At 44.6% G+C, this 25,539-nt stretch overlaps 1 protein-coding gene across 8 annotated transcripts in view; it reads left to right on the forward strand.

Moving 5' to 3' along the window:
* LOC119161370 (uncharacterized) overlaps positions 1–25,539 on the forward strand; it is a 199,479-nt gene that overhangs the window by 81,813 nt on the left and 92,127 nt on the right. For all 8 annotated transcript variants that reach the window (XR_012889357.1, XM_075885056.1, XM_037413807.2 and 5 more), the window contains exons 11-13: positions 13,140–13,256; positions 14,865–14,925; positions 17,321–17,431. Coding sequence is in view for 7 of the 8 variants with exons in the window: in XM_075885056.1 (XP_075741171.1) it covers positions 13,140–13,256; positions 14,865–14,925; positions 17,321–17,431 (289 nt within the window). In the remaining variant the exon portion in view is untranslated. The remainder of the gene's footprint in view (positions 1–13,139; positions 13,257–14,864; positions 14,926–17,320; positions 17,432–25,539) is intronic.

A 25,539-nucleotide genomic window follows, 5' to 3' on the forward strand; every position in this document is an offset into this window, starting at 1 on the left:
GGAGAGCGGCGCTGGCCGGTGCGTCATTCCTCAAAAACTCAAATTTTCTCTTCGATGCGGCCGTCGATGTCAGTTCTTGCAGCCTCGAATCGGCCTTTGTACGCCTTACCTGCAGCTCCGATTCCGTTAGCAAGGTTGTGTCACGGCAGACGCGGCCGCTGCTTTGCGAAGCGTCGGTGGCCGGCGGACCCACTAGGCCTAACTCCCCGTCGACTGTCTCGGGCGCCTCGGCGATTCCTTCGCCGTCGGCGGACGCGGACGAGATGGTGGTCATGGAGTCTCGATGTGCGCAATGTTCATTTGCACGTTTCGATTACGGATGTACCAGCGATGCGTCAGATTTGGGAACATCGCAGGCTGGCAAGGCCGTCAAGCTTGCGTCGGCGGCATCGGCGGGCGACCCATCCCGTTCTTCATTGACGCTACTCACCAAAAGATGTGCCTTGAAGTTGTTCGCTTGAGCCTTTCTTCTTTTTTTTACCAAGCTTATTACGGGTGTGAAACTTTCGCGATGATCCCGGCATTGCAACAACTTCGATCGCAAGCACGCTGTCAAAGCACGGGCGGTATGGCAGCACGACACGTTGTTCACGCCACAGAACACTGGTTCACGCACTCGCCACGTAGCGGCCCCGCTTAGAAACATCGCCAGGGAACAAACAGGGGCCAATTCTGAAAGAAAATATGTCACTACGATTTACGTGAAGTTGGTATGCCTCGTGAAATCTAGCAAATGGCCCGTGACCTTTTGGAACATTTGGTCAGGTCGGCTTCACCCCACAGTTTTTTAGGAACTAATCTCGGTGTCCCAGCTCTCATAACTTGATGTATTGTCGGACTCCACTGAAATTAGATGCGCCTTTGCGATTTCGCTTTTTGCATGCTCAAGCAGTGTTTTGTAGAAGCGCTGCCATTCATCACGAGGAAGTCCGACGACTCGGCGGAACATTGGCTGCATGGCCAGCTTGTAGGGTCCTCTATTAGGGTCACACTCGAGTTCCCAGTTTTCTTGCGACTCGGGGGCGAATGGTCTCTCAGCGACGAGCGACGTTGCGTCATAGTCTGGGCTTTGTTTCCAAACCGGGCGTGGCTTGTGGCACTTCGAAATATGAATGGAAAGCCCTTTTCACCTTTATGTGTGGCTCATACGGGCAGCGCATGAGGTCGTCATCAATCGGTTTGTACGTGGCCATGATCCTTACCTTGGCGATAATCAGTACCTTGGAGCCTGAGGTGACCACAGGACCACAGCACTTCAACGTACAGTACGGTACACTGTTAGGGGGAACACGCGAGCACGCTGCCGGCGGTCAGCGGGGCGCCAACTGCTGGGGAGATTTGGAAACGCGGAGCATGCGCGCAGAATCGCAAGGGCGGTACTTGCCCACGTCGTCTGCTACTACCCCGCCTTACGCTCGGCGCACGCTAGCGACAAGCTTGCTGTGCGCGTTTCATCGACCATCAATTTCCATGTCTGTTATCGAAAGTGGCTGGCTGGTTCGAACGGCTTTTGAAAAGCTTGTGACTACATTTTTGGTGAGCACAAAAATTAAGCTACGCGAGTGATGGGCTTCGTTATCGCTTTCACAGGCTTCCACAGCTGGGGGCATATTTATTCGCTGATCACATTTTCGGCGGAGCTAGTTCTTAGAAGCGGCACGGCTAGGGTACCTGAGGACAAAAGGCTTCGAGTAGTCGAGCTGTACACCAAGGAATACAGCCATCGGGATGTCACTGCCATCGCGAAATGGCCGCTTTCTCATTACCAGCGTAATCATCAGCATTACGAATGTCTTTTTTTCATTTCCAAGTTCTGTCATGCGTATAGTCCTATTTTGCCTGCATATATTTGCATTTTATTCTGTGTTTCACAGGGCTCAGATGTGTTCCATTACATTTGCATTATTCAAATGTTTCGAGGCTACAGATCTGACCTCATGCAACCTGCCTAAGTCTGAGAAATTAATTTTTTGTTGTTTACTCCATAGTAATCTACGTACACCATTTTTCAGCGCACGTATTGGTGAAATGTAATGATTTTCAAAAAAGTGAATGCTATCGCATATTCGAAATAAGGAGCTTCTGGTGTGTTTGCTTCAACGAAGAAAACGAAATGTCACGCGAGTTAGAACTAACATTTGCTGCGTATTGCAATCCACAACAATTATATAATTCGGTGCCACGCCTTAGTGGCATACATTGAAGTATTCGCAAGCATGCGTTTCCTTAACATGCTTCTAAATACCATAAGCATGTGGCTTTTCTTTGCATTTTGCATGTAATCTAAAATCGGCTGCTGTGGCCATGAATGGAATCGCAACAAAGCTGCCGAGAAAGCGCAACAACAACCGACAGGCACTTTTTTCTGCACGCTGATTACCCGGGGAGGGGCAGGCAGAGTGGGTAAGTGCAAACAATGTATTCAGCGCACGGCAAGCGCCAGAGCAGGAAATGGCAGACGAAAGGCGGCGAACACCACCCTTTCGCGTCTATGCGCATGCGCAGCGTTTACAAATCTCACCGCCAGTTTGCGCCACGCGGGCCGCCAGCCACGCGTTGCCGTATTCCCTCCAAGAGTGGACCGTACTGTACATGCAGTGGAGTCAAACTGGGTAGGTGTTCTGTGGTGGCATGGAGGGGTTCACGCGTTGTTGACGCGCCGAACAGACGATGCGAGCCCGATCAGCCAATGAAGTAGCCACTTTATGGTCACATGCACTCAACAACGAATAGCGTCGCGTACATTTTTTTTTTTTTTGGCAACCAATGAGCGCAGCAAAGTAGTTTGAGCGGGAATCGAAAGATGGAGAAACGCGCTTTCAAACGAGACCAAGATCGTGGCTATGCCTTTCGGTAAACGGTAGCCCTGCGTCGCGAAAAAAGTGGTGTTTTTTTCGTCAAATTCTGTGCAAATCGAGCTCGCGAGTCCTCTTTGTAATGATATAACAAGTAAATTATCGCTTTCTGGAGTCTGAAAATTGGCAGGCAGGTGTAAAAATGCTTGCAGAATTCAAAAACGCCATTGAAAAAAAAACATTTTTTCCGCGATTTTTCGGTCCCATGACTTGTCCGCCCCCTTAACGGGTTTAGGCTAAAAGACTTGATACATCTCAAGCACAAAGCCAGGCACTCACCCGATTACGTGCGGTCGTGGTCCGCTGCTTTCATCCTGCCAAATTCTAGGGCTAGGGCTTTTGGCTGACCTCCGGTCCATGTGGCTCTCCATCGCTGAGTCTCATCCCACCGCTGCCATCCAGTTGTTGCGACCGGGGTTCGCGGCACCAGAGATCCGGGATCAAGATGTCGAGGCAGGAGGAGGTTGAACTTCGTAGAGAGGGTTTATTTACGTTATTTACATGGCACGGGCTCTCTGGCCCAAAGCTCTTCATTGAAACCTCTATATTGAAAAAGGCTGTCTATTGAACAAGCTCCGGGAAACACCCTAAGCAGCCTGCGAGGGCTTATTAAATACAGTCTCATCTTCCCAGATTCCTAGAATGAGGAATAGGTTCATACGGCAGTGTCTAATAACATGTCCCGCAGCACGCACGAGTGTCATTATGCCAGCACCGCCCCCAACAAACACACATACACAAACCAAACACATGTATGGTCCCGGCGATGCTGCCTCCTCCGAGGAATCTTGCTTCCAGCGATCGGGGTGAAATGTGTTTGTCATCTCGCCGCTCGCGCCGACCACCCAAGCTTTGTCGAACAGCGATCGCGGTCTAGGCGCTTCCGAGAGGCCATACCTGGACATCTGGTACTCATTTGAGCGTCGGCGGCTCATCAGTCAAAGAAGACGCACAGCGTGGTGATCCGACGTCCGTAATCGGCGGAAGCTCGGCACTGTGGCTGTTACCGTGGCACAAAGACGCCACGTGTCGCATCTCTGCGCGAACCCGAAGGACAGTGGTGCTCCGTAGAGTAATTTCAGCCACGCAGCGCCCAGTACATGAAAACAACAGCGCGTCCTGACGCTGCTCCTTATCTCCACAAAATGAGGCGGCTGCCTTTCTTCTGTTCTGGCGGCTGCGCACAAAGTGTGGCCCACCAAACGCAACAGTGCTGCTACGCACTTTGCCAACTTCATGTCAACCTTTGTGAGGGCAGGTTTTGAGTAATTACGGCAACTCAAAATACTTGCTGTTAAGATTGGCGAAAACATGAGGGTGAAAAGATGTTATGACAAAAAGGGACTACAATGGCGAGCATCGTTTTCAAGTCACTTAACACAGTTCCCCACTACACTAAACAAGGCTGGCAAGGTTTCACCATGTGCAGGTCAAAGACTGCTTTGTCAATGAGTCGCTGCGTGGAGTCTCACGCCGACAGCAGGGACAGGCCAGGCATGGTTGAAACCCAGCAGAATTGATGTCATGGAAGGAACTCGTCTCAGGACTAATGGTAGGCCCGAGTTTTGAATACGCCCAGGTTCCAGCACACTGGACCAGCGCCGATTACTGGAACACCAGTCAGGGTGAACTACTCATGAGCAGACAGAAGGCAGCGGTCTGCTTCGAGAACAGGATCCGACGAGGGCCTCGGCCTGCGATCTGCTTCTCCGTCACATTCTCTAACTCACGTCTTTTTTTTCCACATCTCTCTCTGCCTGTCCGGTTTGGCTTCCGATCACGATTTCGTCTCCCAGCCTGTCTTGTGGTCGTCTTCATTGACGCATCACACAGCACAAAACCACAATCACCGCGCACCACACAAAAGTACCGCGCATAACATGACAACCTCGCACCATGACGACGATGACGCTGTTGACATTGCACCATGCTACCACCGAAGCATCAAAACAAACCATCGATAACAAAATTAACGACAAAATAGGGCTGCCCTCTTGTTGTTCACATGAGAAGTTACCGTAGAAAAGGCAGCCTATACCTTGTGTTCCTTAAGGTATGCGGGGATAACAAGCGTGAGGAGCGAATTGCAGCTGAAGCGAGATTCGGCGGTGCTACGATGTTGCGGAAATCATCACGATTTTTTCTGGGCGACATGCGATTGTTTCTAGTTTTCCAGAAACCTCCGACGCGATGGCGCCAAATGGCCCTTAGTGACAGCCATGGTGACGGCAAATCCTGTTGACATTCGAAAATCACAGGGATGTGGTTGGGCCATGAAGTTTTATACGGCAGGAAGCGACCGTGGGTGGTGCGGGCAGTTTCATGACCATCACTCTCTGTGTGCTAATCAGCTGCGATGTCTCTGCACTCGCACCGTTCGTGAACCCTGATGTGACCCGCAGATAATAAAAAAAAAAAGACAGGGGATGTGCCGCACGCAGATAGAAAGAACAACAATACGGCGCCCGGCAGCGAGCGAAGGTGAAGGAGGGAGCGGCCGAGATGGCCAAAGGGCGTCGGCATAATACAAAAACGAAATAGATCCAATGGATAAGGAGGCGCCAGGTGTCGGTTAGCGGGACTGCAGCGAACGAATGTAGGGGGTGCGTTTATTATAAGTGTGTTCATTAGGCGAGTAAATATGGTATTCCATTTTATTACAAGTGCAATGTTCCCCCTTTTTTTTTTTTCAATTTTCTCTGTGATTGCACCCAACTTGCAATGTAGCATTCCTGTGTGTATGGGTCTGGTCAAGCTTGAGGAAATTACAGTTTCTATTACAAGGGCTTAATTGTTTTAAAATTTGAAATGTAAATTTTGTATTACTTCAGCCTGTTCACTTAACTGCATCAATTTATGCACAAACAATACCATTGGAAGGGCACTGATTCAAACATCCTGTATGGCTCCTGTAAACAAGTGGCTGGTCACCTATCATGAGCATGCAGTTGAATATTGTTACAGAAAAAGGCAACAACCCGTCCTCGTCAAGCTGTTGCTATTACCATCAATAGTCACTATTCGGGTTTTCATCGTGAACCTTGTCTCCTGTTTTTGACATAGTGTGCTGAAACCTAGGAAAAATAAACCAAGGGGGGAAAAAACAGCTAAGACTTTTTCAGTGTCTCTAGTGTATTTGATCACCTCCTGCAATGGAAGAGGGCAGACACAAATTGCCGATATCAAGAAGGCATCGTCAATTCGAAAAATGTTGCATCAGGGAAAAAGCTCATCCAAACTGGGAACAACTGTTTAGCAAAGCTTGAGTCGAAGCAACATTTTGCAAAGAGTTACAGTTAGTAGCCTTTACCATAGAGTTTTCTGATATACACGAGAGAGAACTTTGGTGCTAGTGTCTATGGGGGCTGCAATGCATGGCGCTTCAGAAAGCATGAGAATGATGGGTAGTATACACGGATTTGTCTAATTTTCGTACTTTTGGCTTCGTGTGGGTTGGAGCTGTTTTCTCATGAAACAAAAATCAGCAAATGTTCAGGGGTTGCGCTTCACCACCTTATTCGTTTAGGCTTACCATTTCAAATCGGGCCACAAAGTTCAAAAGATTTCGTTCTTCCTTTTGAAACAAAATAGAAACACGGCAATAAATGAAGCCACAAGTGCGATTCGCCACATGCAAGTACGAAGACTAGGCGAATCCGTGTACTACCCATCATTTCCATGGTTGCTGAACGATAGCAGTGCCAGAGTCCCCTACAGTTAATTTTAGGAAACTCTATGGCTTTTATCACTTGTGAGAGCATGGTGTAATTTGCTGAAGACTGTGAGGAAACTGGTTCATGTTATAGACATGTGGAATGGCAGAGTGCTTTCCAGAAAAAAAAAATGATAGAATTTACACCAGAAATTGAGCAGAATATATCAGAGCTAGCAAGATCACTCGGCTAGCTCCTTGTGTGGCTGAGAAATTAGTTGCTTAAGATTAAAAGCATAGAGAAACCCAACAGAGAAGTAAAAGACACCATTATTAGGAAAACTTTAAAAAAATAATTCAAAATATTTTAGCGCAAGTGATCAGTTATTGTATTGTTAAAGGGAAGCTGGATCTTTCAGTTACCCAAGTCAATGCAAAACATATTTGAGAGAACCAGAAAAATTATTGATAAGTGGGAGAAATTATGATAGTGAAGGGAAGAAAACTTTATAAGCATTGTAGACAAAAATAGTGACATCTTTGACTTAGCACTAAGTTTCAATGTAAAAACTGATGACCATATGCACCTAACAGCCTCGTGTTACCCGGACGAAGGAAATTTTGGACAACACATAAGGCAATTTGCCAATGAGGAGACTGAGATGGGCGGAGCAGTCTCAAATGCTTGGCTCAGCGAACAGTTCACTGGGGCTAATCAAAATATCTGAGTTATTTCTGCAACAACATATCAGTGTTTTGAAGTGAGGCCTAATAACACAATATTAAATTTATTCCTGCCTAGAAGGTCACATTTGGTACTCTGAGGGTTGTACTTAATAAAACATTCTGCAATTATGTCAGAATCAATGAGGAAAAAGGAAATCTATGAAAGGGATTACTAAATTGAAGCTATTTTTCTTGTTACTTTCTCTAACCATAAGAATTTCAGCTAAAGGAGGCACAAAATAGTAGCAGTTGATAAATTTGGCTCCACGGGAAGTTTGACTTCCCGTGGAGCCAAATTTATGAACAGGAAGTTTGAACAGGAAGTTTAACTTCTTATATTATTGGCCTGTTACATGCCAGAGTGTATTTAGTAGCATGGGCTTGCTTCTAAGAGAAGTTACAATCCAAACACCATAGTAGATTATAAATTAGCAAAAATTACTGTTAAGTTAACAGGATTTTTGGCTTTAGGCTGTTTATTTCAGCAGCTTAAATGCCATCTATGCCTAAAATATAAGAGCTAGAAACATATTTAATGTTATTCAGAAAAAGATGATGCATCTTCGTAAAGCTACTGGTATCATCATTATTAACCTTTATTCAAAAAAGTGTGTGAGCAGAGCTTCATTCTTGAATGGCCTTGTCTCATGTTTCAATCACAAGCTTCTGTTTGAAAAGGGGGCATTTAGAAACGGGGTAATTATTACACAATGCTCAAGAATTTAAATGCCACGCATTACTACAAGTTTGTTTTGATTGTTCCAGCTCCATCTCATATTTATGGAATGTGTTTTCACACCAAGCCCAAGAAGTTGTTCCGGGAAACATTTTTTTATTTACAGTGCAAATGACAAAACTTGCTTGGCTAAAACTTTCATTGCTTGTGCAAGTGAGCTGATTGCTGTTGAGAAATTCAGCCTTAATCTGGCTTGAGCACTGTTGAAAGTGCACTGTGTGACACCATGCTAAAACAAGGAAAATGCCACTTACTGTAATCAACCAGCCATCAGGAGAACAAATGCCAGCTCTACAGCTGAAGGGAAGCTGTTGTAAAACTCATTTCAGATAGTGGAAATTTCTATGATATGAAGCTATTTTGTATGTTTGATAGAGATTTGATGGATTGATTTGATTAATTGATATGTGGGGTTTAACGTCCCAAAACCACCTTATGATTATGAGAGATGCCGTAGTGGAGTACTCCGGAAATTTCGGCCACTTGGGGTTCTTTAACGTGCTCCCGAATCTGAGTACACGGGTCTACAGCATTTCCGCCTCCATCGGTAATGCAGCCGCCGCAGCTGGGATTCAATCCCGCGACCTGCGGGTCAGCAGCCGAGTACCATAGCCACTAGACCACCGCGGCTGGGCTCTTTGATAGGGAATTATACCATTTGTGCTCAGTGACCAGTTTTTCATACATCATCGTAACACTGCCACTAGATAAATCAACGGTAATCCTTTACAAATAACTATAATCATACAAAATAATTTCACCACCACATATGCAATCACACATTTTCTTTCTGTTTATGCCTGTGCATTGGCCTGAGAACTTAGACATCACTATAAGCAGAGGAGAATGTGTCATTGTTTTACTAAATTGCCTGTGCATCTTCAAAATCAGAAGCAGAGAAGTTCATTGTCCAGTTAACCACATAGTTTCCGGCCAAGCAAATGGGAAAACGAAGCCATGCCAGGGCTGGCAACCTGAAGGTTCTGTCTTTACTTTCCTGTGTAGAGACTGCATGGCAGTAGTTCAAGTACGCCAGTGTGGGTGCATGTATACATGTCCACAGCATCATGTTGACAAATTATCCTGGCCACTTGTGAATTCAGCACTATTTTCTGCCATATTAATTCTCTCTCTTCTGAACTTCTGATTATTCAGTATGTCTGACACACTCCGTGTATTGCCTTATAGTAAGTTTTATTGTGCATAATAGGGTACATCAACTGGCACCAACATCGTATAAATAAATAAATGCAATAATTGTTAATTGATGATTTACAGAACTTTTGTCTGATTCGAAGGAACACCAAAAAAAAAAATAATAATAAATTGACATTGATCGCTTAAGTTGAGATCCGGAAACCTCTTGGTGCTACTTTTGTGTGAATGATATTCTTATTTTGAAATGAAATCACGTTTCAATGGTCCGCACAGCATTTGTGTACTTCAAATCAACCACAAGACTGTGAGCCTCCTGGTGTAGCGATTGCCTTGCCCAATGTTGCCCGCATTTATTGCATGGCCGCCAACATATGCAAAGGGTTTTTGGAATGCAGGGTTGCTAGACGATGGTGTCAACATCTTGTGACACTTTGTGCAACCCCAGTCATAGACACGTTCGTATTTGCCTAGCGTTTTTTAGGGGGAAAAATTATTAAAAATGAAACTTATTTTACTGCTCTGAACTTGTATATGCTTTGTTTATATACCAACTTTTGTATTGCTACCCTTATTTCGTTTCATACTTCCAATGTTGCTTCCCTGTTTTGTTTTTATTATACCTTGTACATTGTTTTTCTCATGCCCCTCCTGCTTGGGTCCTTACCTGGGCCTGCAGTATGCAGGCCCAGGTAAGGACGCAATTAGGAGGGGCACTGTACTATGCCGCAGCAGCCTAATTTCGCCGCAAGTCGCAATTCTATACAGCCCTATGGCCGGAAACATGGCTGAAACATCTATTTTTGGTTTCATTTAATCAGTCATAGTTTTGGTTTCGTCTATGCTGAGATCGCTCCAGCAGAAGCTGTAAACTAAGGCTGCAGTTGTGATTGCTGACATGCGCACTATTTCGGCAGGCATCAGCGCTAATGGCTCATGGACCTTTCTACTTGCTGCGCTCTCAACTTGAAGAGACTGAGGAAAAAGAGCATCTCTCCCTGGCGCGGTTGTTTTCTCTTACACCAGCATTTTTTAGAGTTACTTACGCGATATATCTGATCCAAAATAGTTAGCTGCCAGCCTTACTTTGCATAACTATATAATGTATTGTTATCACATTCATTGCTTTGCTCTCGTGGTAATACTGTCTTTTTTTTTATTATAACTGTACGGCAGCATTCAGAAAAGAAAAAAAATTGGTAGATCTCTCGTACAGTGGGAATCGATGATATGCGAAGCACGAATGAAGAAGGTTGAATTGTTACATTAAAATCAGCACAATGTTACGAGAAGAACCTAAATTATGCAGTGCATGACTTATGTCATGATTATCATGTTTGCACCTGGCGTTTGTACTCGTCGTCCGTCCGCGTCACGTAATACCAAATTTGGTATATGTGAAGCTAGCGAAACAGCCACAAGCGCATCATGTGTATGGCCTGTAGTCATGTTCTTACATGACACGCATGTCATATTGTCATGTTTGCAACAGTCACATACCTTCGTCATTCATTCACGTCACGTAATAACAAATTTTGTGTATGTGAAGCTAGCGAAATGACCATGAGCGCATCATGAGCGTGGCATGCAGTCATGTTTTTACATGACAAGATAGTCATGATTTTCATGTGAGGGCCTGTCACTTATTTTCGCCATGCTGTCATGTCATACCATACCAGTTTTGCGATTTATGTGTGTTATGCTCATCCTACAGTCATGTTATGCCTGACCAATTTTGGTATAGATCCCATTATCCAGGCGGGCAGGAGAGCTTAAAGTCGTAGGTGGCTAGATAGATAGATAGGTAGGCAGATACAATCAAATTTGCCGAAGTTCGCTGAGAAATGCTTTGCACTTAAAAATAATGGTCATAACGGTGCTGAAAAGACCGGGGTGGTGTCCAATTCCTTGAACAGCCTAGCCAGGACAGATGCACAGAAGTGCTTATTGACTCGGCAGTTGACGCTCTCTCGTGTTCAGGTTGAAAATAATGGGCGGCTGTTCATAGCTAAAAAAAGTTTGCTTTCGTGCAAAGATAAAACAATTAATGCACTAGTAACAAATTGTAATATTGCCGAAGTGTAGCTGTCAGCTGCCTCTTTTGAATCCAATCTCACGTAACTCTACAAAAAGTTGGTGTAAAATAATACGGCTGCTTCACGGAAAGCAACCCTCATTGCCCAGTCTCTTTGCGAGGTGAGTGCAGCACATAGAAGCACAAACAAGCCAACTGCTGAGGTAGTGCGCGCGTTAGCGATCACGAGAGAGAGAGAGAGTGGTCTGAAGAAACAGGAAGATGGAAGAAGAACGCTATTTTCTGCCTCCCGTCATGGGGGCACGGCTCAGCACATTTGGGAATGGGAAAGGAGAGCTAAAGACGATAGGAAGGCAAGATGATGGCGCACTTACAAGCGAAGTCCACAGTTGCTGCTCAGGCAATACCTCCATCTCTACCACCTTGGCATTTTCTCATGCTCATTCAAGACGGGCGGGATGTTTCCTCTCTTCTACGACGGCAGGCCCGATCGCAGTGATGTTATCAAATTTCCGCTCTGAGTGACGGACTCATTTGATCTCTGCTTCAGCCACATGCGTCACCACCGCTCGCGCGTTTTTACCTGCAGGTAGAACCTACGATGCGCACATGCATTTGATCGATTTGGACTTCATACGAGACATGACGGCAACAGTGATGGCAAAAACTCGTCGAGAGGTGCACATATAATTGCTATTGCAATAATAAGTGATAGCACAGTTTGCCTTAGTGGTTGAAGAATGCAGCATTGGATAAATGTTGTTGACAAGTGCTGTAAAACGAGGATACATCTGATCTGAACATTTTAACTGCTTCAAATTTAATCGAAAAGTCTTTTTTAGCTGCTTCAAGCTTGCTTGAAAATGTCTTTTGGTTGCTCCAAGCTTGCTAGAGAAGGCACTTTTTCCTGCTTTAGGACTGCTCCCAAACCCATGTACCATCTTACACCCCTCAGTATGTCACAAATAAAGATAAATGAATTATGCCACTGCAAAGCATTCACTCCAAAAATAGAATGCACAATGTTTCTGCAAAAAAAACAAAAAAACTTTATGCTTGCCTGGTTCAAGTGGGCCTTGCTAAATGGCACCACCTGTGCAGCCTAACCAGGAGAAGACAGAACTTTTGAACCAATCATTGCATTCCCCATTGTAACGCCAAGCAGTTCTTTTTCCTATGAATCAAACATATACAGGCAAGCAGTATTTTATTGTGTATTGTAATGCAGGAAGGTTCATTTTTTATTTCAACTGGTTTTATTATGAGTGATTAATTGTATTCAAGACTTTTGACATTATTAAGATCATTTCAAAATGCCCCACTCATGGTGCGTATAGTGTCATACATTTACCTTAATTGCTTGACGAGGTTGGTAGGTAAGCGACTTTGTTATTATTTTTTAGGGCACTGATATTGATAATCGAGACATTTTAGACGCCCTCAAACATTGACCTTTCACTCTGATGTAAACTCTTATTTGTCTTTAGTTTCTGTTGAAATACAGTAGAGTATTTCAGGTGCTCTTGTACATATTTATATTTTATAGAGTTTTGCTTTTTGCAAGTGTTTCAATGAAGTGTATTATGCTTCATTTGTGATGCTTTTTTAAAAAAGCAAACACTTTATGGTTATCTTTTCATTTTGGCTGGACTGAAAGATTTTCTGCGCCTTTGTACTGACGGGTGCACTGCTAAACAGAACACTCGCGTGCAGGATGTTTGGATTTCGCTATCATCTGAAAGTCTAGTGGCTTAAATTTACCTGTGCTGACTAGTGTTGGATGATAATTCTCACTCTTGTCGACTAGTACAGTGCACAGACAATGTTTGCGCTTCCACTTACAGTGAGGAGACCAGTAATAAAAAAGGTGCTCATTCGAGTGTTCTATTTAACAGTGGATTGTACTGTACATGGATGCTTACGGTAGGCAGTCATGTAATACATTGTCAAGATTAATTAACTTAATTTACTTTTTTATAGAATTCAGCTTCAAGATGCCTCCAAATCTAGTGGACCATGTGCCATGTACATCCAAGGCACAACTGATTTTTCTCGCCCTGGAATATTTTATGTCAATGCTGCCGACCTGACCAGATCGTGAGTAGCGTTCTTTTTTTTTTTCTTTTATTATTTGCAGGTAATATTTAGGAGCATTTTATCCTTTTAGTGAACTTCTAAAATTGTAATTTCTAAAAAGGTCTATCAGAACAGTTAAAAAAATAAGGATGGAAAGATATGCAAAACATCACTTTCGTATCCTAGCTCATTTTGGTCACTCAGCATTCTGGGAGTAATTGTTGTTTCGGACCACATAGGTGACATAAACGAACATATTGTGTGTCACAGAACAGTGCTTTGATTGAATTCGATGTGTTCAACCAGAATCTTGGATAATGAAGGATTACTGGTATTTAAGGTGGATGAGGGAGTTGTGCATTTTTATATAATCAAGTTAAATTATATTTCATCATGTATAAGGGTATAGCGCACCACGACAAGGACACAAAAAGAGAGACACACACACACACAGCGCTAACTTGCAACTATTGTTTTATTTGTGATCACACATGCTATATGTACAGTAACAGTGGACCGATAAACCCAGGAACATATCATGTTAAGATACAGCACACGTCATCATCGACCGCGGCAATCTGAACTCGCCAACGTCAAAGTGAAGATTCGAGATACTTCTTTTCTTTAGCTGACAAAACTATTGAAGCCACACTCACACATTTATCTTTCATTTTTTTCAATTTCAAAGGCTTCAATGATTTCACCTGTAGTTCCTGGTTTTATTGGTCCACTGTTACTGTACTTATAGCTTGTGTGATCGCAAATAAAACAATAGTTGCAAGTTAGCGCTGTGTGTTTGTGTGAGAGTCTCTCTTTTTGTGTCCTTGTCATGGTGCGCTATACCCTTATAAATGATGAACCCCAACCAACTAGCCCGGCAACGTGTCTTAGTAAATTACATTTGTTATGCTGAAGGCATAGTTACACATTAAAGCGTTGTTCTTGAAGCATTGACAGGCAGTCATTCCTTTGCTCGGTTCTCTAGGTATACCATAAAAATATTTGCCAGGCTATGATGTTACACAGATAAGATATATATGTCTAAGGTTTAGTAAACAGCTATTTCTGTTTAACTCTGGTATGTGTGAGTTGTATTTAGCCCTCATTTTTCTGTTTAAGGTACAAAAAGTACTATTTTTAGCATAAGAAACTGATGCATTATAGGACCAAAACTTGTATGTAATTTTGGTTAAAAAACACGCTTATTTTTTATGCCAACGTATGCTGCTATGAAAATTGAACTTAACATTGTTGGCTTCTGTAGTCTTTGTACTCCATATCTGCATGACAAGGTGCTCCACATAAATATAATTTATGTGGAGTGGCCAGTGGCAAGGTCACAGTGGGGAGATATATGCCCATGCAGACTGGCAGCTTTGCCACACTTTCACACTATCGCATGCATTTTTTATTCCGTGTGGTCACATGTTGATACTTACTGTGGTCCTTAAAACTGCATCCTGTGTGTTCCTAGTTCCATCTACTGGGGAAAGTTCTAGTATGGGAAATATTGAGGCTTTCATCAGCTTTAGCTATAGGAGAATGGCAGATATTATTTTTACTCATTTACCCTGATGTGGCCAGAAGGGCTTTCTGCTTTGGCTTTATTGTCAACTTACCTTCATCCAGGCCCAAGTACCTTATGCCTGCATTGGCATTGCATGAAGGTAACCCTGGTCATCATTTACAGGTAGGTTGAAAGTATCTATACTAAATTAGCAATTTTCAACTGCTTTATTCATTAGGTTGGATGCACTTAAGTGCCTCTTTTGAAAATAGATTCAATTGAGTCAGTGCCATGAGCAGTTTGGAACATGCAGTAAAGCCTTGGCGCTACATATTTCTCAAGGTCACCAGAAATACTTGTATCAAAAATTCATGTCACCTGACAGCAATCGAAATTATATGCGACAAAAGAATGCTGGCATGCCTTTTATTTAATTTTTGCTGGGTCGCGGCAATATCACGAACAGTGCTGAATGATTGGAATTAAGGTTTTTAGACATAGACAGTGATGTACGGGTAAATATAGAGTACATGCAGTATGTGTAACTTACAAATCAGATTCGTTGCGACCCATAACAGCTAGTAGCCCCTTTGCAATCTTTTTACACTTTTCAGCATGCCATTAAAGTACCGTGGCAAAAGTGCCATAAGAAGTGCTTTGCTCACAATAGATGAAGACCAGAAAGTTGTAGAACTGCTGTTTCTGTTATTATTTCTTTATTGTGGTGGTGGTGTTGGAGATGTTTTTCAGGAGATTTATGGTCGTACCCACATAATTGAGGCAGATGTGCCCATCCCCAACAACCGCGCGTGTTGACGTTGCGAGACCTAGCTCCTTCACTAAAGCTGTCTGCTTCCTCTTTCGGTCCATATCCAATTTTTGTAAGATGTATGATGGTGAGGTCATTGCCTTGGTCAATGTGGCAAACATGTGTACTATGACGACGCTGCCTCGAGCACAACACACGTCGACGTGCTTTAAAAAAAAATTGCAAGACCAGAACCATCTCTAATCAAAACTTGAAGGCACGTTAAGTTCTTCAAGATTCGCATGCACTACCTCAGAGGTTACGGCACAGTGCATTTGCCCGCGCTTGGTTTACCGCATCAATGTGTGATTGCCACATCATCCACGACAGTGCGGGAAGCACTTGTTCATGCCTGAATGCTTACAAGTAGTGCGCATGCAAGTTTTGTTCATGTGCATTCCCAATTCCTACTATGTTACTGAGCAAGTAGTACAAAAAACTGATGACTTCAAATCGGCAGCATAGACACTGCTTGAAAGCCTTTGATCTTTAGATGCTCGTCAGTAGTTTGAATCTGTAAAATATGCTTAAATTATTGAGGGTATCAGAAAAACAAATAAATGTCTACTGCATTAATATAATTTTATTGACTGAATGATTCCCCTTATCCCACTCCTAATTTGCGCAAAAGCCGCAGTTCTTTCTCGCATAGCTTTGCTTGTCATACAGCCCTGGCGTGAAACCTTTGTTGACATCTTAGATGTGCTTTTCACCACCACCTCTCCCCTGTTTATTACCACTACCACGTTATGCACGTAATCTTTTTTTCCCAATGAGTTAACCAGAAATAGATGATCTATTATTTTCGACAACTTTGTGAATGAAATCATAGCCGCTATTATAAATAGTGTTCGTTCATCTTGAAAGGCATAAGTGCGGCCTACTTGCTCAAGTAAAAACAAAAGTACTGTTTGCCAAAACCACTATGGATGGCGCTGGGCAGCAACACGGATGGTGACCATACAGTTCGCAGGGTGTGGCACCCACACAGCCATTGACCAATGCAGTGTGACCAGTACTAGTAAATGCACTAAACAATCTGACTTGCTCTGTCTCTGATGGTTATGATGGCTATCGCTGTATGGGCTGCACCACTATGTTTCAGCTGGACACTTGCCCTGTTTTCATTCTTTTGCTTTGCTTGTTGCTCAGTGCAAGTGGTGAATCACCCAAGATAACCAAGTAGTGAAATATAAACAAAATTAACCAGATTTTAATGCCATTAAATAACGCATATTCTTGCCAGGACCAGATGATGTGTAATTTATTCACTTTTCATGATTAATGAGGGTTTAACAGCAAGCGTTATGTATGAACATCTGAAGAATATGCATGCAGTGGCTCTTCCCAGCCTTCAATTTTTCCATGGCCCCGCCATGGTGGTCTAGTGGCTAAGGTACTCGGCTGCTGAATCGCGTGTCGCGAAATTGAAAACCGGCTGCGGTGGCTGCATTTTCGATGGAGGCGAAAATGCTGTAGGCCAGTGTGCTCAGATTTGGCTGCACGTTAAAGAACCCCAGGTGGTCGAAATTTCTGGAGCCCTCCACTACGATGTCTCTCATGATCATATGATAGTTTTAGGATGTTAAACCCCACATATCAATCAATCAATCAATCAATTTTTTCATGGTCGGAATCATTTCTTTTCATAATCGATTGCTCATAAACAAAAAGATCTACTTGTTTAATAAAAATATTGTTGGCACTAGAAAGAGGGTTGCATCTGCACATAATATAGCTTGCTAACAGTGGTGCTGAACCTGCTCACAGGGCTCTTATGCTATGGAGCTACCCGGCATGCCATCATTTCGAAGCCAGATCGAAGATCGGCGCTACAATGATGGACCTGTGCATTTCCCTCTCCACACAGCCTATGTTGAGGTGAGTTCCATAATCGTAGTGATACTGCCCTGCTTGCCTTTTCCAACAGATTCTACTTTCCTAAACATGCCATGAACCTGTTGTGTTGCTGTATTTTAAAATTTATACTCTTCCATTCCAAGACTATTTAATATGTGAATCATACATCACAACTAAGAAGGTGTAATTAGGTTCTAGCAGTTACCATTGCCAGCACATTTGAAAAGTTATATACTTTATCTGCATGGTAGCGATGAAAAGCTTTCTGCAGACTGCTTCTGCAGAAATCAGTTCACATTTAAAGTGTATAAAACTTTTAAACGGACAATGCCAGCTTTATAAATGCAATAAAATATCCACTTACTATTGTGAAAGGCTAGAGGAAAGTATAACCTGTTTATTTGAAATGCCCATGCGTTGTCATGCCACCAAGTAGATGTCGGGAGGAGAGTTAGCAGATGACAAACCGGCAGCTGCTCCCTATTTTGGCTGGGCTAGCCCAATTGTCAACGTGTTGGTTGGAAAGAAACCCTACGAACTTGCATGTTTCATCAATTCGTGAATAAACCAGGCTGTTCATGACAAGATAAATTCGATCCTTTCTTGCATGACGCGAAGGTTTCAAGTAAACCCACTTATAACGTAACAGTTTATGATGCGGATATTCATGACTCTCGCAACTTAGATTATAAGTGGTCTATACTGTACATGGTGAATCACTCTGTGCAAGTCGTGCTGCCAAAGATGGCACACAGCGTACACATTTCAGCTCTGCGAAGTTTTCTGTGGCCACGCAGGTTAGTGAAATGTTATTGTCTGTCTTTTTCTGTCAAATCTCACGCTATTTCGCTTGTATCTCCACGCAAAACTCGAGTTACAAGTTTTTTTATATTTATAAAGAAAACACTTTATTTTAGACAAATGAGACCACCTTATCACAGTGCACAAGTTTAATAGACATAAAGCACACTGGCGCTCATTTAACGAAAAAAGCTCTATATTCAGGGATTACAAGGAACAAACAAGAAAATCTTTGCTGGCAGCATACAAAGAGTTCGACTCTTCATAAAACCGTTTTAAGCAATTTCATACCGTATGAAACTGCTTGTAGGGCCAGTAAACAGCCCGGAGGTCAAAAAATTGTTATGAAGAGAAATACGTGCATTTTTGGCATGTGAACATGCTACCGCAAAAAATTTGCAAATGCGTGCTAATATAAGGATACTTTACGTTTATTAATCAACTTCGTAAGCTCTGCCAATTCTGTTTATTCTGTTGTATTTGAAGCTTTCATGCTTTGACGCTTCTTAATGAGGTTCCTCGTCTCCTGGGACAGCTTACCTGTGTCCTAAGAACCGTACCTCCAACTTCCACTGCACACACCGTAACGATACTCATCAGATTATCATTTATTGCGTCAACGCTAAGGCTGGTTTCCTAGATAAGAGCCGAGTACCTGTTCTGAAGCGAGACTCTGAATTCCTGTACTTTCTCTCTCAGTGCTAGCTCATTGATTGGCTTCTTGCGTATCATTTTCTATTATAAGAAAGTTATTATAAGGAAGTTACAGGAGTTAGAATGCCCGTTCACGTGGATTTCGAATTTCGCATGGCCTCACTACCCTACCCAAAGCGTAGCTCGTCGTCACGACTCCACCCACTTCGGCAACGTGACGCGACGTCAGCGATAAGTCATTGCGTGCAGCAAACGACTGAGCAGAGCATCCCTCAAATAAGCATGTGTCATAGCAGCGCGCAAAGAACAAGCAGTTCGAGGAGCACTCTTCCATAGTGGTGAAGTAGCGAGATGCCTCTTCATCTCGGAGGCTTTCGTTCTGGCAATAACACTTCTCCTGGTTGTCTCTGGTTCTACAAAATAGCAGAGGGCAGCACAGGAAAATGAAAATTCGCACTGCGCGGCCGTAACTGCATCACCGCAGGACCAAGGCCGATCTCAGTGGTATGTGAAGTTGCTTATGGGCAAGCTTTCGTCACTGTGCAGTACGAGGAGGATTGGTCCCGCGAAGGAAACAGGTGCACGATTGTTTTTTGAAATGGAGAGTCTGCGCGGCACGCATTGCTGCAATATTCTGAAAATGTGATCACCGCGGTCTACTGTACCAGTTGGCAAGCTTGTTTGCAGGGTGTAAAAAATAAGATGAGCCTGTTTACTGGCCCTTTAAAGCAGTTTCATGAAGTAGTGATACGAAGAAAAACTACACAGTGAGTGCAACAGAACTTCTTGCATTCCACACACCTTTCGTTACAGTGCCTAGATGCTGACTTTTGTGAGAAAAGTTGGGGCAAATGCCTTGCTCTTGCTTTCCAAAATGGGACAGGAGGCAACAGTGTTGTCATTTTGACCAGGTGCTTTGCGGGAGGCCCATTGTAGTCATCTGCTAGGAATTCTGCTCTCAGTAACTGATTAGCCTGTAGTAGTTCTACTCTCAGTAAATTATTAGCCTGTAGTAGTTTGAAATCTAGTTAAGGGGGGGAGGCTACCCTGGAGACCGAACTTTTTTATTTTTTAAGATATCTGGATGAAACTTTCAGGGGTTGTTCACTACAATAAAACTAGCACAACTGCTAAGTTTCACGAAGCTGTGTTTCTTAGTTCCAGAGTTATTGAGGTTTAACTGGGTGCTTCACATGGGTGCCTGAGGAAGAGTCGTGAGAAATCCCAGGACATAGTAGAAAGCTGAAATTCATTGTGGTCATTCCTTGATAGCTATCCCAGGGCGCTACAAAGCCGTTTTTTTTAATTTCCCTCCCCCCAAAAATTTTCACTCAACTTTGAATTTGATGTAACCAGTAATGACCAGATTCATCAAAAATTAATTGTTTATTATAAATTAACAGCACCAATTTTCAAAAAAAGGAGCCTGTTACGCCCTTGCAAGGTCATTCAGGAACAGAATAAAAAAACGGCACACAAATCTGATGAACGGTTTTCGAGTTCTTGCTTTCCTCAGCACCACAACTAGCAAAAAAATCCGTTCTGAGAAAACAGGCCGAGAAAGTTCAAAACACGTGTTTTCTTCAAAAAGCTCCAGCACAGTAGCTAAAAGTGTCCTGGCGCACTCTTTTCTTCTTTTTCCTGGCCTCCATCTTCACTTGGTGTCTTTTAGAATTCTTTTTTAGGCGTAAAGCGTCTTTTTCACGAGCTCGCTGGATGGCCAGATGACCTGGTTGAAGTCCAATGGAGTCCGATAACACTTGGGTTGCTTTGCAGCAGCCGGCATGGTAGCGCAGCACTGCTTCATGCAATGCTGTTTCTACCGCGATCAAGGATGAGTGTTGTTCCTTCGGCATCAGAGACCATAGAATGGAGTGGAATGATTCTGATGCATTTTGCGTCTTCGCTCCCAGGCAGCGCTGAAGAAGCGACTTTTGTGACAGTCTTTCGTAGATGGGCAGCATAGCTGCAGCGACATAGTCCGGTGGGCTGTGTTTATGTTTTGGCTGTGGCTCACGCTTTGCCTCTGCAGCTCTATGGCGGCACCACGATTGAGAACCCTCTGGGCAAAGTTCATGGTGAGGGTCCTGGTCAGTCGATGTGACGTGGTGATATGTTGCCATCACTGCACGCTGCATGGCTGTTAGGTCAGTTGAATTGTTTCTCAGGGCCCAACCATAATATCCTGTCAGCTTCCCCTTCCCACTCAGTGGCTTATCACTTTTCTGCACAAAGTTTCGAAGAGCACTTCCAATCCTTTTCTGAACATGGTTCAGACATTCTTCTTTTACAATTGGCACTAGCCCGTACACATTCTCTTCTGTGAGGGCAGCGAAGGTACGGCTGTCTCCGTCGGACACAAGAGTGGTGTACCGCAGGCCATGCTTGGATACAGACCGCCCAAAGAGAGTCAAGCCTGCCTCCACTTCCATGCTTCCCGATTTTGCGTCTGTGTTTTTCTGGCAAATGTGGTGCTTCTGCCAGCTTTCGTATGCTGCATCTCCAGGTTTGGGCCCTGTTTGGCATCCAAGGCAGTGGTTTGAAAGAACTACAGCATCCAAGATGAGACCTGTAAAGAAGTCATTTACCGATCCCACTCCGATGTGTGATGTGTGACCCCGCTTATGCCATGTGCCATCGTACACTACGGTGATGTCCTTGCAGAAGCTGGGGTCCATTTCTTTATATGTTTTGATCACTGCTGTGGCAGAATCAGCATAAAACTTCTCCAAAGCGATGGCCTCTGGCTTCCTAAAGTCTCTTTCAAGTGCTTTTGAAACGTCTTGTGGTGAAGACCTCTGTAAGAGACGTTCATGGCAGCCCAAAAGTCATTAAGAGCTGTTTGCCCCTTGCCTATTTGCTTTATAGCCATTATGGCGCGGACATTTACATCGAAGGCCTGCGTGTCCTTTTTGCGGGGTGATGTCCATAATTTATCGACGGTGCCACAAGAGACGCACACGACTTCAAGTTTTGTTGCAAGTCCAAGCTTGGTGCTCTCTCGGACAGTCATAGCACCTTTCAAACATTCTTTGCACACTGTGCGGCTGAGCACGACGTTAAAGATGTTCATTTGAACGAGCGAAAAATGTTCGCCCTCACTTGTCATTGCAGGTGCAAGAGCCGGCTGCATCAGTTGAAATTTCTTCTGCGTCGCCGGCGTAGACTCTAGTTCAGCGCGAACGGCGTCACGACGTTTCGCATTCGCATCGTTCTCTTCCTTCGTTAGGAAACGCGTCCGCAGATGAAGCGACGGTCCACTCACGCTCGATGGCGGCACCGATTCAGACGAAGTGCTGGGTCCGGCGATATCAGAAGCACTCGGGTATCAGAAGCACACTGGATGGCATCGATTCGGAGCACGTGTCGAGCCCGGCGATCTCGGAAACACTCGGTGCATTTGCGGCTCCAGCCACACTCGATGTGTCGGATTCTCGACTGGCGACAGCCGACAACACAGTTCCGTCGCTGCAAGCGTCTACGCAGTCGGCACCCGCAGCAAAATAGCGGAATTTCGATGATCCTACAAGCCGCATAGCATGCCTCCGCGCACCGGACTTCCGCACGGACTTCGGCTTCGTTGCCGGCATCGCCCGCAACAACAAAGACGAAAGGCACAGAACTAGTGCAAAAAGAAAAAAAACGAGAGAAAATGATCGAAAAGATAGCACAAGGCGAAGAGCGGCTCGTAAGCAGACGTCTGTCGAGGCGGACGGAGCAGAGAGCAACAACGAAGCAAGCGCGCTGGACGCGCCATCAAGAGGAGCGACCGCCCCCGCTGCTGCACAGCAGCCAATGGCGGGCACGCTTTCTCCCGCGAGATATGAACGCGCTGTTCTAGCCAATCAGCGCTCCGCATCGCATCGCGGGAAAACGCTATTAGCGTCTCAACTGTGCTGCCGATGCCATTTTGCAAGGCGGCGAACGAGAGAGAAAGAATTCACGGTGAAAACAACACCAAGATGGCGCGGGACGACCGCATGGTCCGGGAATGGCGCGCGCGCGAAGTTTGGTTTGATTTCGGGATTTGCGCCTGTTTTGGACGCCGCCGCGGCCTCGAAAATAGTATTTTTTTTGCACTTTGCGGTTGAATTAGGTGCTGATAATTACAGAATAGGTAGTTTATGAGACATACAACCCAAAAATGTGGTTTTTCAAAAACCGACTTTTTCGCGATTTTTCGGTTTTCAAGGGCCGCGCCCCCCCTTAACTGAGTGTGTTCTTTCTTGGAACATACAGGAATTCGCAGTTTTTCATCAGCTGCAGCCATGTGTTGACTACTACCACATCCGCAAGGAATGAAAAAGCACGTACAGTCGATCGTGTTTTTCTTGACTTGCTCAGGTAGAGTCTTACCATTCTGTCACTGAGAACGACCCATTTCATGCTTTTGTTGTACTCTTCTACAATTGCAAGGCAATGCACGTCCTTATAAACTCTCTTCTCTTTGTGCCGTTGCATTCTCCTACTGTTTGCATTCTTATCTTCTTGTATTCTCCTACTGTTTCCTCGCCAGCATGAGAAGATGCAAACGTAATGAGCTTGTTGTGAATCCACTTTACAATGCTAATGCCATCAGCCACATTGACAATCTTGCACAAAGATCCCTGGCCTTTTCTTGCCCATGTTTCATCGTTCTGGAGCTTGCACTCTTTTGGCGCCCGATTTTTCATAATGGTGCCATTTGCATGCAGGCCTTTACTTAATAGGTGCCAGAGCATTGGTGCAGCTCTGAAGTATCAGTCTAAAAACAAAGAACTGCCTCTTGGCATGGAGTTTCACAACAAAGCACGGTACAGACACCCACACCCAGTTCCGATGTGTTGGTGGCAACACATCGGAACTGAATTTCCATGGTAAATTTCAAAGTCCAAGGCTCTTCCACTTGGGCTGGAGAGCACAAAGTTCTTCAGCCCTGTTGGATGCAGTTTATTTGGAACATATTGCTTCAGTGTTGTTCTCCAGGTAAATGGAATTATTTTTTCATTCATGCCTCCGACAGGCTTCTTGGGAGCTGGAGATAAGCCATCCGTATGTATTGTTTCAATGAACGGTCTAACTCTCCAAAGCCGGACGGTTTTACCGTAAAAGCTGTTATGAGATCACAACACGGGTCATGTGTGTGCCGTAGTTGTTCGCTGCCGGTATCCGTAACCGTTATCGCATGAAATAAGAAAGAAAAAGTCGGTAAATGAAAAAACACCAAGGATGCTATAGGATTTTAACCCGAGTTCTCTGCATGCCAGCTCAGTATTTTACCACTAAGCCATGCCAGTGCTTAGAACTCCCTTGCAAATTGGCCCTAGGCAGGCTTGATGTCATGAAAGAAATTGCGTTAATGTGAGTAATAAAGCATTAGAGAACAGCAAAGGAATGACCAGGTGCAGGTGTAAGATAATGTAATTGTGCAACGAGTAGGTCGTCGAATGCTCCAACCCTTTACAAAATCTTGATCTTGTTCACCTATTATCTGTGGTGCATATCACTGTGGGGGATCGTGGGGATTACAAAAGCTTCTAGCATAATTCTTTGTCGTTGTCAGCCACAGCGCACAAAAATTGCACAAAGTTCCTTGTGTAGCATTAATATATGGCACAGGCAACAGCAGCACCAGTGAAAGAAGAGAAAGAAGAGTGTCGTTGCTGCTCGCGCTCGCTCTGCTTGACAGCTGGTCAGCTTTACCTCTGCATTTCCCCCAATAAAAGTGTCTTCCGCTCACTACTAAAGACGTACTAACAAGTGGTGGAGAGTGCTGGATCCATTTCCCATCCTAGAACTCCGCAACCGAACTCTACCTTCGCCGTCAACGATGTCCACTGACGTTGCACAGCAGACCATTCCTACATCCCCACCTGCCCGCTGTCCCGGTGTCCCGAGAGAGCAAGACCCAGTCATCTTCAGCGGCACCGATGAGCAGGACGTCGAGGACTGGCTCTCTTCGTACGAGAAGGTAAGCGTCAATAATAGGTGGGATGAAAAAGACAAACTTGGCCGCGTCCACTTTTACCTGAAAGGAGTAGCGGAGCTCTGGTTCAACAACCATGAAGCTGAGCTTACTGACTGGACCACTTTCAAAATCACTTTCGCGGACGTGTTTGGCCGACTAACAGTGCGCAAGCTCTGCACAGAACAGCGCTTGCGAGATCACGCCCAACTGTCTGGAGAGGGTTTAACGTCCTACATCGAGGACGTTGTGGGACTCTGCCGTCGCTACAATACCGACATGTCCGAAAGAGCCAAGGTCAAACATATCATGAAGGGCATTGAAGATGATGCCTTCCACATGCTGGTGGCGAAAGACCCGCAAACAGTTGCGGAAGTTATTCAGCACTGCCAAAACTACGATGAGTTGCGAACACAGCGCATTTCAACGCGACGCCCTACTTTCGACATGACAGCCACGTCGCCATTGACCATTGGTGCAATTTCACCGGAACGAACGGTACTGACGCCGCAAATTCAACAGTTCATTCGAGCGGAAGTAGCTCGCCAGTTGTCTCTTGCACCCTTCTTTCCCAGCAATACTCATGGACGGACCTCGTCGCTGCGCCAAGCCATTGAAGAGTAAGTCTGCGAGGCACTCCCGCCCACGTACCAGCCACCGCCTGTGTCCGCTCCCCTGACTTATGCTGACACGCGAAGGCCGGCACATGCGCCGTCAAACGACGTCGACT

This window comes from Rhipicephalus microplus, unplaced genomic scaffold (genome assembly GCF_043290135.1).
Source record: "Rhipicephalus microplus isolate Deutch F79 unplaced genomic scaffold, USDA_Rmic scaffold_65, whole genome shotgun sequence".
Taxonomy (NCBI): Eukaryota; Metazoa; Arthropoda; class Arachnida; order Ixodida; family Ixodidae; genus Rhipicephalus; species Rhipicephalus microplus.